The sequence below is a fragment of the Cryptomeria japonica genome, chromosome 5 (genome assembly GCF_030272615.1).
Source record: "Cryptomeria japonica chromosome 5, Sugi_1.0, whole genome shotgun sequence".
NCBI lineage: Eukaryota > Viridiplantae > Streptophyta > Pinopsida > Cupressales > Cupressaceae > Cryptomeria > Cryptomeria japonica.
The window spans coordinates 303,416,288-303,431,460 of NC_081409.1; the positions used below are offsets into that span (position 1 = coordinate 303,416,288).

Consider the following 15,173-nt stretch of genomic DNA (forward strand, 5'->3'; position numbering starts at 1 on the left):
TGCATAAAGGGCAAGGAAACCCGAATCCCCAAGAACTTACATATTTAAACATGATTTGACATGTAATTGATGTCCTCCGCAACAGACTCAGGTCGAATCGCAAGGACAGGCCTACTATCACTCTTTGCCAGGCAACCATTTACCTTTGAAGGCTTAAAACCTCCAGATTAAGAAGAAGGTTCCCCCATGCCAAAACTATCCTCACCAAAAATCAGGTTCTCATGCATAAGTAATGATGGATTACTTCCAACTACAGCATCTTTGAGAGGCACACTCATCCCACCAGATGAAACCCCTCTCAGAGCCATGCAAGGCCCAAACCAGACAAAATACCAAGGAACCCAAACCGGGCTAAAAAGAAAGCACCCAATCAAAGAGAAAAACCCCACACAAATACTACAAAACACAAAACCCTACCTTGAGCCCCAGCAAAAAAACTCACCCCACCCAAAACGGCTTGCACACACAATTACCACCAGAGAGAAAAGGATCAAAAGCACTACCACGGTCTTGATTTCCACCCCACAACCCAAAGAGCACCCCAAAGACACTGCCACAAACAAAGAAGCAAGCACAAAAAAAGAATCAAAGAAGGAGACCCCCCCTATCTCGACCCACACACCCCCGCTGTCTCAGATCGCCCTTACCACCTACATGCAAACACATATCACTCACAACTAGGGCACGAACCCTAGCCAGAATGCAAGCGCTCCACCATTCGTCTTATTAATTAAATATTTTTTTAATTATTTAATTAAACTAATTATTATTCTTCTAAATTAATTCTAATCATCATGTTTCTCAAAAATTAGTAATTATTCTATTTCTATCTCTTTTAGTCAATTCATCATTTAAACCACTTCTTTAAATTAATTAAATATTTATTATTTAATTAATTATGATTAAAACCTTCAATTAAATAATCTTCATTATTTAATTAAAATTCAATTTCTAAATGAAAAATGGCGAGGAAAGGCAGAGAAAATACCATGAAGAAAAGCAGAGAAGACATTGTCGTGGACAGGCAGAATAGCAGGGCAGAAAACCCTGCAAGGGATATTGAGGCGAATTATTCCCTTAATCCAATGAAGGATTTGGAGATGCAAACAATAGATCTAACAGAGGAAATATGTGATGAGATAGATCTATGGAAAGACATGGTCATTATCTGTAGAGATATTGGGCCAAAAATGGAAAGGAAGAAAATTAAGGCATGGACATTAATAAAAATTGGAAATCTTGGCACATTATAAAATTCATGCCGAAAGGGTTTTTTGTCGCAATATTTATGGATTTGTAAGAAAAAGATAAAATATTGCAAAAGGGCTTATGGTCTATCAACAATCACCCAATATACATGCAGAGATGGCAAGCAACTTTAATCATGTCCCACTAGAACCCTATGATGCCCTTGTCTGGATCCGACTATACAATTTGCCGATAGAATATTGGGATATAGAATGCTTAGAGAAAATTGGAAGATCGCTAGGTACCCTTATTGATATCAATGAAGAATTGACGAAGGGTGATTCGTATATCTATGTAAGAATTCGGATTGTGGTGGTCAGGCGAATTCTAGAGGAGATCAGATTGTGCGTTCAAGGGAAGTGTTCGTTTCAGCAGACCAATTGAAGAGGAGAAAAAATACTGCGGTAAATGCGAAAGAAGAAATTACATGGAATCTGAATGTAAATTAAAGAATGAGGTTATGAAAAATCCAGGTCCCAAAAGAAAACTCGAGAAAAGTAAACCCTAATAAGGAAGAGGTTCAGGCTAAGGATCGGTGCAATGAAGAAACAAAGAGTGCAAAAAAACAAACTACAGAAGCCTTACAAGAAAAGTCGAATTCAGAGATTCGGGATAAACCCCCAACATTCTATGTATCTCCAAAGGAGACCTATAGAGAATTAGGTATGCAAGATAATGTTGATTTGGAAGTAGCGCAAGATGAAGAGGCAAACTCAAAGGAGGAAATTGAGGATATGGAAGAGTTGGATATCATTGATATCAGAAGCCTTAGCCAATCGGCCAACAAATTATTGGATAGCAACAGAAAATGCAGAGGTAGGAAAACCAACAAACAATAAAGAGCAGATAAAGCGTCAGAAAAAGGGATCGTGAGTGTGGTTGAATTCATGAAGAAATCCAAGGGAGAAAAGGCCTCCCTTGGAGGGCAATGAGGATTCGCACATGGAATGTCAAGGGTCTGGTGGCCCCTAACAAAAGGCGCTTATTCAAGCGCACATTGGAAACATTAGTATGTGAGGTTAATCTTCTCCAGGAGACAATGCTAAATATAGAAAAAGTGAATTCTCGGATGAAATATTGCAGTAGATGGGAAGGCTTCTTTCAAGAAGCTATAGGCTCGACGGGTGGTCTAGGGGTTTTGTGGAAATCCTATCAAGTGGATGTGAAGCCATTAGATTCTGACTCACATTGGATCTTGTGTAATATTAGGGATAAAAAGACAAATGTAGAATTTTCTTTACTTAATGTTTATGGTCCTCCTAAGACAGAAGAGAAAACTAGGTTATGGACTAAGTTGTCTAAGATAATAACGAATTATGGCAAGAATAAGATCGTAATGGTAGGAGATTTTAATGTGATCCTAGATATTAGAGAGAAAAGATGAGGGATTTTGAGGATTTGTATCGATTAACTCATTGATTGATATTATACCAAAAAACAGACAATTCACTTGGACAAACCGTAGACTGGATTTTACCAATATTGTTGAAAGACAAGACCAATTTTTTATTGGCAAAGGGTGGATGGAGAACAATGATATCATATCCTCTGATATTTTACCCATTTCATTCTCCGACCATTTCCTAGTGTAGTTGGAGATTGTAGCCAAGGAAAAGCAAAATAAGAGATTTTTCAAATTTCAAAGTATGTGGTGGTTAGATCCTAATTTCATCCCTAGCATCAAATTATGGTGGGATGAATGCAAAACAATCAAAGGGACGCATAGCTTCCGATTCATAAAGAGACTGCAATTCATTAAAAACAAAATAAAAGCTTGGAACTCATAGTTTTTCAAAAATATTTTTGAAGAAAAACTAATCATAGAGGAGCAAATAAAAGTTCTCAATGAGAAAGTGATTTGATTTGGTATGTTCAATGATGATTATAACAAGGAGAAGGAATTGAAATCAAGACTAGTAGTCATTCTGGAAAGCGAGGAGATCTACTAGAGAGATAAATCAAGAGAATTGTGGATCGAGGGGGGGGACTTGAACACGAATTTTTTTCATGCCTCTGTCAAATCTAGGAAAGCTATTAACACGATTGAAGTTGTGAAAAGGGAGGATGGCACATGGTGCAAGGATCCTATAGACATTGAACATGAAGCGGTTACATACTTCCAAAAACTGCTTGGTGGGGGGGCTCTAGGCAGCAAAAATAAATGGAATGAGGTATCCAATGTTATAAAGCGGAGTATTGATCAAGAGGACAATATATTTCTCATGAGTCCTTTCTCTTTGGAAGAGGTTAAACGGACTATTTTTATGCTTCAACCCAACAAGGCTCCTGGACCACACGGTTTCGCGGCGAAATTCTATCAGAAATGTTGGTCTTTCATGGGTGAGGACATTCTTGGAGTGGTGGAGGAATTTAGAAAGAAGGGCAAATTTGTGAAGGATATAAATAACACAGCCATAGCATTGATTCCAAAAAAGTTAAATTGTGAATCCATGGTTGACTATAGACCAATTTCACTCTGCAATACAGTCTATAAAATCATTTCAAAGGCTATGGTGAATAGACTCAAGGTGATTACTGACAAGCTTATCTCAGAAGAACAAAACGGTTTCATACCTGGGAGAGAGATCACCGACAGCAACATTTTAGCCACAGAAACTATGCATTCAATGAAGACTCAAAATATAAGAGGAATGGTCATCAAATTAGATGTGAGAAAAGCTTATGATAGGGTGGACTAGGGATTTCTCATGGAGGTCTTAAAGAAATAAGTCTCGGTGGTGGTTAATGGTGAACTAGTTGGCTTCTTTGGAACCACAAACGGTCTTCAACAGGGGGATCCACTCTCTCCATATCTGTTCATGCTAATGGCAGATGTACTTAGTAAGAATATCAAGTAGAAAGTTAGACTAGGAATTTGGAAAGAAATAAGGGTGCACAAAGACTTGGAACCAATTTCTCATTCGCAGTTTGCGGATGATACTCTCTTGTTTGGAGAGGTGTCTATGTTGGAAGCTAAGACTATTAAAGCCACGTTGGAGGATTATGCGAGTGCAGCAGGACAATATATGAACAAGGAAAAGTCAGAAATTTACTTCACAAACACTAACAAAGTTGGTCAAAAAAGAATATCTGATATTTTAGGCTTCAAGGTCTCTTCTCTCCCAGCAAAGTATTTGGGAGTCCCTTTATTCGCAGGAAAGAATAAAGCAGCTTATTGGGAGGAGGTTATTAATAATTGCCAAAATAAAGCTTCGACGTGGAAGAACAAATGGTTGTCATAGGCTGGGAGAATACAAATGATTTATTTTATATCGGCCATACCAATTTACGCGATGTCATGTTTGTGACTCCCCTCAAGAATCATTGCTAGCCTGGTTAGTTATTTGAAGAAATTTCTTTGGGAAGGGTCCAAAGAATAGAAGATCCCATTAATTAATTGGGAGACCGTGTGTCTGCTAAAAACTGAAGGGGGGGGGTTGAGCTGAGAAAGATGGATCTGCCGAATGTAGCCTTAGGCACGAAGCTAGTATGGAAACTTTATTGGTAGCCGGAGAAAATATGGTGTAAAATCATGAGGAAAAAATATTTAGACTTCGATGATCCTGCCCGTATTCTAACTATGGCCAACTCTATCTATGGATCAGAAACTTGGAGATTTTTGTGGGAATGCAGAGGTGTGATCACGAATCATATCTCCTGGAAGATTGGAAATGGCAAGAAAGACAAGTTCTGGTGGGATTCATAGAATGGGGGACAGATTATTGCGGAAGAATTCAATCACAGATTGGATTGAGGCCCTTGAAAGAAGGATATGTACTCACGTCGCGGATTACATTGAGAAAGTGGATAATGGACATATCAGATGGAGACTAAAGGAAGGTCTCAATGAGTAGCATAGGAAGCTGGTAGAAATTATAAGCAACTAAAGATGGGTTATATCCGAGGAAGAGGATGAGGTCATTTGGTGCACGGCCAAAAGCGGTGAATATAAGGTCAATCTTGGTTATGTTGTTCAAACGAAGAGAATCTCGAACTCAGACTGGCCTACTAAATTATGTTGGGACAAGGCAGTCCTTCCCAAGGCCGGTGCATTCCTGTGGATTGTGTTGCACAGGCGCATCCTCACTGGGGACAGGTTGAAGTCCATAGGAATTGAAGGGCCCAGCATCTGCATTATGTGCAAAGAAAGTGAGGAATCGGTAAACCACCTTCTTCTGAACTGTTTGTTTGCAAATACTTGTTGGGACTGGTTTATGGACATGATGAATTGGTCTACGGCTAGGGGTATTGTGTTGTATAACTTTAATTGCTGATGGACGATGAATAGGTGCAAATCTAAATGGGCGGATTTGTGGATCATTGGGCCAACAATGGTCACATGGCACATTTGAAAGGAAAGAAATAGAAGGGTGTTTAATGAAGAATCATGATCCATCGAAGAGGCTATTGGAAAACTAAGAGAATTCATTGTGTAAGTGATTAATGCGAGGATCCTCAAAAGAAAATATAATTTTTTCACTAGCTGGGATAAGAGTGTGGAAGAAAAATGGATAGGTCTGAAATTGAATCTGACTTCCTTAAAATTTAAAAATGTGGACAGAACGAAGTTAACCTGGACAAAACCAAATCAAGGGTGGTACAAAATGAGTTTTGGCGGGGCTGCTAAAGGCAACCCTGGGGAGGCTGGCTATGGGGCTGTTCTTCGTGGTGATGATGGGAAGATTATATTTGCAGTCAGAGGATATATAGGACTGGCCACAAATAATGAAGAAGAACTTGTGGCACTATCTAGAGGGATTAATCTCTGTAGAATTAATAACATAAACAAAGTCGAGATCGAAGGGACTCTCAATTGGTGAAGGCGGTGGTTCTTTCTAAGAACGGAGAACATGTTCGGGGTTGGGGTGTCTGTGCAGGGATGAACCCTTGAAAAGCCAATGTCGTCGTCTATTTCACTGTCAAGAAGATCGGGTGTATGATGCAATTGTTGAAGTCGTGGAGGGCAATTTGGCTTCTGGGCGTCATTGGTGTGATGGCTTGATATACAAGGCTGTCACTTGTCTGTTTGATTAATGTTATGGCTTCTAAGGAGGTTTGCATTGAAAGGATCGGTGACTTCATCAGAGAGGCGGACGGTGATGTGGTGGCCAATGCCATCCTTGATTTGTACACTGAGAACTTTGTTAGTGTGCTGGAAAGGCACTGGCTATCCAGGGGAAAATTTGCACCACCTGGATAGCCGTGCTTCCTCGGTCCTCCCCCTCCGCGTTGGTCCCTCCCCGCCTGCGTGAAAGGTGCCCGTGAAACCCGCGAAAGGACGTCGCCTCAAACCGCTCGCCTTCCGGATTTACCCCCTCCCCCTGCGTGCCGTTCCGTTTTGTGGATAATTTTTTTTTGATCATTTTAATATATGATCATTTTAGAATTATGTTTAAAAAAATTATATTTTTAATATAACAATTATAATATATAATAATTATTAATACTATTTTATTGAAGTGAGATTTATAGTTAATATTATATAAATATAATTAAAATAATAATAATTAAGAATTATAGAAAATATTTTTTTACTTGTAATATAATATTTTAAATGATATTATATATTAATAATGATATTTATAATTTAACTCTTTTAATAATTACGTCGAAGGCATCTTATTTGAAAGAGATGACCTCAGTTTTTCATCGAACGGCGGATAATGTTGTAGAAGAGAAGCAAGACCATCAAAACGATCTTTTGGGTTCAATTTTATCAGTATTATTTAACATGTCATTGATTTGTATTTGTCCGATACTTTAGTATAACACTATACTTTGTTTCTTTTTGGTAAAATGCACTCTCGCACATTCATTTTTAAAAAAATTTATTCCCACGTGTTTGTACATGGCCTTAGACAAATATTGGCATAAATTGCAAGTAAAAAAAAATCCCATAACATAGATATGTTAGAGAGACATTAATGTGCATCACAATGAGGTGTCAAAAATATATGAAACCTACAAAACATGAAAGCAACTTCCCCTATAAAGGTCAAATGCGTATGTAAAGATAGATATTGTTTGAATGTCAAATTCCCCTATACCCTTGAAAACTTCATTTATGATCAACTTTCAAATGGATCAATAAATTCCCTAGGAAGGCTCAAATAAGTGTGGTAGGAAACAATGAAATTCTAACCTTTGTGAAACGAATCTACACCTTCTACATGTTAAATTTGTCCTCTAATTTGAAATCTTTTCAAGACCTTATGAGATTTAGTAAGCAACATCATTAATATAGCTGAAATATGGAAGAGCCAAATATTTTTCGTTAGAGAATAAGAATAAGAAGAAGTTTTAACAAATTGGTTATTTTTTAATTTATATATATAAATTTTTTATTCATAATTTATATGCCTAATTTTTAAAATATCTTTATTGTCCATTTTTCAAACATAGATAAATAAAATTCATACTTAGATAATCTTCAAATATAAATACCACCCCTTACAGAATACAATAGATTGAATGATGAGACAATGTTGAATGGGAAGTGGGAGACAACATAAATACACCAAGATGATGAATAGATATAATATAGAAATGAAAATATAAAGCATCATAGAGCTACCACCATGATTGGAAATCAAATCCATTGGAAATGCACATATCATTCATATTAGTTATAGTCACAATATGAGAGAACTCACACTACCAAATTTGTTGTCAAATATAAGCATAGGAGATATATCATTGCAACTTTGTATTATATATATAATAATAAATGTGACCATTGTGGAAGTGAGTAAGTCACTACACATAAATTTCACAAAAGCTTACAAAAGGATGAGCCAATTTTTCACATATACAATAGTAGTCTAACTCAAAAGTACAATATACAAATAATGTCTTTATCTTAATTCCACAATCCACTCCCTCCAAGCTCTAATTTTAAAATAGAGTTAAAGTACTTAACGATTAATACATTGGAGAATAATACACTATAGTGATTAACCAAAAAAGTGTTGATCATGATCCTCCATATGAATATCATCAACACCTGAAAATACATATGAGGACATTATAAGATTAATTTTCAAATTGAAGACTCAAATTTGATTGAAGTTCATTTCATAATTTACTTACCGTTTCCGCTTTGCATCGTGTCCATTATTGTCATCATTTGATTAAGATCAATAGAAAATGGTTGCATGTTTTTTTGAGAGTTTTGTTGGCCATCTAAAGTTGCAATAACATTCACATTAATATATCACGTATAAAATTAATTTATATATTAAAGACTGAAAATTAATGAAGTTCACTTCACAATTTCATTACCATCTCTAGCTTGCATGGCATCAACTATTGTTGTTGTTGTCTTCTCAGGATCAACAGAAATCGGTACCATATATTCTTGATTTTTTTGATGATCTTCTAATGCTGCAATAACAAGCACATTCAACACATCAGCTTAGATAAAATTAATTACAAACTAAAGACACAAAATTGATTGTTTTTATTTAATAATTTTGTGACCATATCTAGTTTGTATTGCATCCATTGTCATTGATGTCTGGTTAAGATCAATAGAAAAGGGCAGCATATGTTGTTGATCTTTTTCTTTATCACCTGAAATTGCATTGAAGTACACATGTAACACATCAACTTAGATAAAATGCTCAAGTATAAAATCACATTACGTAATTAATCTAAACAATATTAAAATTCATAATTACCTGCAACAGTTTGTTGAAATGTTTGAGCTGAAATAATACTAAGCATTGATGGTTGATCTCTAGAAATTGTATCTTTTTGTTTAATTAAGTACAAAAAAATGGTTAGAGATAGGAATTGAGTATTTTTCAATAAAAATTAATAAAAATGTTTAATATTGACTAACTTACTATCTACAGCTTGTATTTCATCTGTTAGCATTTGGTTTAGATCAATGGAGAAAGGCAATCGACGTCGTCGAGTACTTTCTTGATCATTCAAACCTATAATAAACATATGTTTAACATATGAAATAAAAATAAGAAGTATTGATATGTGAATTACTCAAATACCTATGAATAAATGTACTCACCTTGCTGCATGATAATATCTCTTTCTTCTTGTATTGCTATGCCTGAGCGATTGGTGACCTTTTTTTTCTTTTTCTTTCTACATCTTGTAGAGGGGAATAGAAAAGTTTCATGCTCCTCAACTCTTTCATTTAAGTTTTCAGATATGGCATTACGTCTTTGATGAATAGAATGACGTTTGTGCATTTTGGTTGGACTAAACCATGGTGATATTCGTCTAATAGACATGTTCTCTGAGCCAGGGGTTGATCTAAATTTGGAAGATGAAGCAAGAGATGCATTGATATCTTTTCTAAACCTCTCAACACACTGACTAAAAATGTTTTTTTCATCTTCACTGGTCGGTAAATTTTGGAGCAATGAATTTAAATAATCAATGGAACTTTGAAATCCATCATTAGAAGTATTAGATGATATCCAACCATCTGTAATAGAAATAATAGTGATTAAGTCAAAAAATATTTAAAAACAACGCATATTTCATTATAAAATGATGCTTTTAAGAATTACCAATTCTTTGAGCTTCACCAACGACAACCCCATGCACATCTTGATCTTCTGAGGGTATGCAACCATCTACAATTGAAATAAGAATTAATCAATGATATGAATCAAAAAATCATTTTATACTTAATTATAAACATCATATCAACATTACCAATGATGTCAATTTCATGACTAGAATTCCCTCTAACTTCATCAATATCATCAATCAGTGGAGTAACATCATCTACAATTCAATAAGATTAATTTAGTTAGTATTGAAAAAAAATTATAATAATTAAAAATATAATTATTAAACTTAAATATGAAATGACACTTACCAACAACCTGGTCTTGCTCATTTGGTTTGTTTCTCTTTAGAATATCTAAGACCTTCAACACATGTTTGCATGTGTTTCCTCTTTTTGCCCAATCACAATCACACACATGCAAATTTGGTTCAAATTTCCTAACAAAATACCATTTTGTTGGAATTGTTTGGCTTCTTATCCTATATGTGTTAGGGAGGAAATCATATAGAAAACAATCTGCATCTGCTATATTTTTTGATCTCTCTAGAGCAGTTATGTAATATCTTTCCTTTTTGAAGTTTGTGAGGAATCCAGATAACTGCAAATATCTTTTATTTTTGTAGAATGGTTCTACTCTATGAAGAAGTGTATGAATAAGCCAATCCATTCTCCTTGTGCATTTCTTTGAACGATCACTTAAATAGTGACTCTTAATGTGGGAGTGGTATGACTCTATAGAAGCATTGGTTTCTTGATTTGCATGAAAGAAGTTTCGAAAATGTTTTGCCCACATTGCTATACAAACAAACATAATGAAGTCTTAGCATATACAAAAAACAACTTAAATTATGAAAATGTATACAAACAATAATTGATAACTTGATTATCTTACCAATACGACTCTCATCATGACACCAAGTATTTTGAAAGTAATCAATAAATTTCTTCTCTTCTTTGAATTCCTCCATAAAATTTTTGATCGATTGAGTAGTGATGCCTTGATCATCACTTATTTCATACATTATCTCACCCAATCTATGAAATATATGTGTTGCAACATCCTTATTACTAACATACCTGGATTACATAATAGAAGATCAAATTATGAAGTTGACGCATGTAATTTACCATATGTTTTAATTAAAGATTGACTTACCTATACACATTCTTCAACCATGCCCTACGTACATGCCAAATGCATAACAATACTTGACAATCAAAGGATAACCTACAAGTTACATCATCAAAGTTTATAAGTGGGATTTTAACAAAATTAATTGTTAAATTGAAACTAGTTAATGTTGAAAATTAGGGAATATAAATTTTGATAAACTAAATATTAAGAAATTACAATCTCATAAACATAAACTAAGACTAATAAAACCTGATTGCTTCAATCTCTGCACTAGCATCATCTGTCATGAATGCATTGACATGCCAATCTTCTTTATCTTGTTTCCCTCTCTTGTAAACCTCCATCAACCATTCATTTATATCTTCAACTTTATTTCTTGAAGATATGGCCCATGCAACAGGCACACCAGCCTCTTGTTCATCAAATACGAGCAAGGAATACAATTGATACTACACATGAATAAACCATTGATAAGTAATTTTTTAGATAAAATAGACCACTAACTAAATTAAGATCCACAAATACAATTAATATGGTTCTACTTACCCCATATTTGTTTGTTGAAAATGTGGAATCCATTGCAATAATTGAGTTATGTGAATGTTTCACCATCATCTCCCGCATCCATGGTGTTTGAATGCCTATGATAAATGGAACATTTTCCTCATTGTTTGGTGTTTTATAGTAGAAGAAGTTATCTTTCTCCTCTTCATGCCACAAACATACACTTTTTGCATCATCTTCATTTTTTTGTGATCGAAGAGAGCGTACTCTTTTCCATGCATTCAATACATCCTTCCTCAACAAGCATGTGTCCCTCTTATTCATCAACTTTGTCAAACCATGATCCAAATAGTGTTGTTCACATATTGTGTCAATTGACACACCCATCAACAATAAGGATTCAATATATGATTTGCATTCATTTGATAATCTTGGTGCAACACTACTTCTTGGATCACCAGAAGGGTCATCCTTTCCATGACAAAATTCACCATTAGCATCTTGATGGCTAAACTCATTATATGTGATGATTGCAACATTTGGTCTACCATACATAACCTTAACATAAAAGTGGGCTTGACAACCCCTTTTTTGAGTAAACCTTCGTATCCTTTGCATTTTTTCAAGATTGTTTTCAAGTTTATTTCTTCTATCCTCAGGCCCATAAGCACAATGATAACTGTTTATACATGTACAAAATATATATTAATTGATATAATTAATGACAAATATAAAAGGTGATGTGCTTAATTAATTTATTAAATCTAAACAAACCTTAAATACATCTTGGTGGCGTGGTCATTAGGTTCTATCAAATTGTACACTTTATGCTTTTTAATTACAAATTGTGTCTCAGTGTCATCCAATAAACCTTCTCCTTGGACAAAGTGAGAGAGTCTCTCAAAAGGGATAGCAGCACATAAGTCTATATGTCGGTTATTATCATCTCCAATTGGTGTCCATTCAAGGTCTTCACTTGAGAAATTATTTCCCTCGTTGGAGATGTCTTGCACATCTAGCTTGATAAGTGATTCCCATTTATTCTTTCTACCCATTCTGGATAATATTAATATGGTTAGTGGCCCTCTAGCTTGTTCAAATATCTAGTAACAACTACATTGATACCATTTTATTTGTATCAATATCCTCAACAATATATTTTACTAATACCAAAATCATATGAAAACCATCATATCATTAATAAAATAGAATGCCACATCTCATGGTTGAGACACCTAAACCTATATTGGAAATCGGACACCTAAGCTTTAACAAGATAATTTGAATCTAAGAAAACAAAAACATGACCTTTTTATTCTATAATAATGATTCTCTTATATTTTAATTTTTTTGAGTACTTACACTATAAAGGAGACAAAATATAATAAGAAAACATACAAAATAAGACATCAAAATTTAAAAAAAACTAAACTATTATATCCAATACAAAATTTTGAACATTTAAAAGAGAAGTTAGTATGCAAAATTTAATCTAGTTTAACAATTGTTGACAAATATTATACAACAAGAAACACACTCTAGACAAATTTACCTGAATTTTGGTGTGCAATATGAGGAAAAATCTTGGTCCACTACGTGTCCTTTGAACTAGTTTTCAAATGCCTACAAATAATTTAAAAAGTGATTAGTTAGTGGTTTGAAATTTGTTCACATTTTCATGCAAACAAATTCTTAAGCATTCATATATATGAAATCCAAATTTGATTAAATCTTAATTATATCCAAAAATAGAAAAGTGTTATGGAAGTGTGAATATAAGTATGACATTTAGGAAGAGTGAAACATTTTTTGGGTGTGCAAATATTGAGTTTACTTCGATGATGCTCATCACTATCCAAAAGATAAAATGATGGCTTTGAGCTCTTAACTCAAGTATTAAGACATGGTCAAAATTTCACAAAATTGTGATTTACTATTAAGAAGCTTGACAAAATCTACACATATGTACACACACATACATATATATACATATACATATATATACACATACATATATATACATATACATATGTGTGTACATATGTGTAGATATATATACATATACATATGTGTGTAAATATATGTAAAATTTGACAAGAGATATCTTATATGATAGAAGAGAATCACATGTAAATAAACATTCTTTTAAAATACAAATCTACTAAAGTCCCTCATGCAAAAAACTCTAGCTAGAGACAAGTGGCAATGATTCCATTTTGTTTAGAGTAATAAAATAACACTTCCACAAAAACTGAAATTTCACATATTTCATGCATTTACCCTTCATTTGCATATCAAATTGTTTCAAAAATGAAAAAATGTTTGTTTGTTTTTTTCTAGTTTACAAACATTTTGATATCATTATAGTTGCCTCTCAATATAATGATACCAACAAACTTACAACTTGAGATAAACCCAAATAAATGTAAAAGTAAAAATTCAAAAAAAAATCATTAAAGAATAAAAAACAAAAGTAGAAACTTCAAAAGGGCAAAACTTATTTCTAAAAATATAGTCAACCACTGTTTAAAAATAAAAATTAAAAATAAAAAAAATAAAAATTAGCATTTACAAAACAATTGTTCTTTTCTTGGGGCACCAGTTTATGTATTTTAAAATTGTCGTGTAAGATTACGCACATACAAAAAATACATAAACTGGTGCCCCAAGAGTGGCCGAAGAGGATCGGATCAACATATCCTGTAGGTAATCGAAAAAATTGTGCTCATGGAATTTCATCGGAAAAAGCTGTATTATGATACAGCAAAACCACTCAATGCAGCTAATGCTATAGCAAGAGTTTGAATAAACCACTATTTTGTTAGATCAGAAATAAATTATAAGCAACGCAGATCGAAATTCATAAAGCTCTGAAGCAATCAGCCATTCCATCCAAAGGTGGTGTTCAGAAACACCATAAATAAACAGGAGAAGACAGAAAAACTGTAATCAGTCTCACTTCTTCGGTGACTTAGGGGCCTTTGGCTCTGAAGCAGTGGCCTTTTCAGCAGTCTTCTTTGGCAGAAGCACCTGATGAATGTTAGGCAGAACACCGCCATGAGCGATGGTTACACCGCTCAAAAGCTTTCCAAGCTCCTCATCGTTTCTCACGGCCAAAAGAACATGTCGCGGAATGATCCTGTTCTTCTTATTGTCCCTTGCCGCATTTCCGGCCAATTCCAAAACCTGCACAATCAAATCACACAAATAAATACGCCGAATCTTAAAATTCACTGAGAAATTTGTCGAAATGCGAAGAAGAAACGCAAGCCGTGTAAATACCTCAGCTGCTAAATACTCCATGACAGCTGCAAGATAGACTGGAGCACCAGTTCCAACACGCTTTGCATATCTACCCTTCTTCAAATACCTTGCAATTCTGCCGACAGGAAACTGAAGACCTGCTCGAACAGTCTTTGAAACTGCCTTCTTCTTTGCGCCTCCCTTCCTTCCTCCCTTCTTTGATGAATCCATTCTGTAGATCTGGCGAATTTGTTTAACACTTCTGCTCTCCTTCAAATCAAATTCCGATGTGACGGCTGAGCAAGGATTTTCTTTATTTATACTGAGTTGAGCAAATGAGGAAGCGAACGCGTTTATTGTTGGCCGTTGATCACGATGGGATCGGATGGGCCAGATTCGCCTGTTGTCGATCCGCGGGTCTATGTTGTAACCAATAGGATGTTATCTCGCATATGGCGAGGGAAAATGGGGGAAGTTCAAATTTTGGCTTTGTTGCAAAAA

General features: G+C 34.6%; 1 protein-coding gene across 1 annotated transcript; it reads right to left on the reverse strand.

Annotated features, from left to right (window-relative positions):
• Window positions 1-14,136: 14,136 nt before the first annotated feature.
• On the reverse strand, window positions 14,137-14,955 carry LOC131066551 (histone H2A). The gene is made up of 2 exons (XM_058001339.2): window positions 14,712-14,955; window positions 14,137-14,615 (listed from the first exon to the last, which is right to left on the reverse strand). The coding sequence occupies exons 1-2, from the start codon at window positions 14,901-14,903 to the stop codon at window positions 14,385-14,387; spliced, it is 423 nt and encodes a 140-aa protein (XP_057857322.2). The 5' UTR covers window positions 14,904-14,955; the 3' UTR covers window positions 14,137-14,384.
• Between the last annotated feature and the right edge of the window lie 218 nt (window positions 14,956-15,173).

Excerpts from the sequence above, each read along its gene's own strand:
- LOC131066551 (XM_058001339.2), bottom strand. The coding sequence starts at position 14,903 with ATGGATTCATCAAAGAAGGGAGGAAGGAAGGGAGGCGCAAAGAAGAAG. Across the intron at positions 14,616-14,711 it reads TGGAGTATTTAGCAGCTGAG|GTTTTGGAATTGGCCGGAAA; the intron begins GTATTTACACGG and ends TTGATTGTGCAG.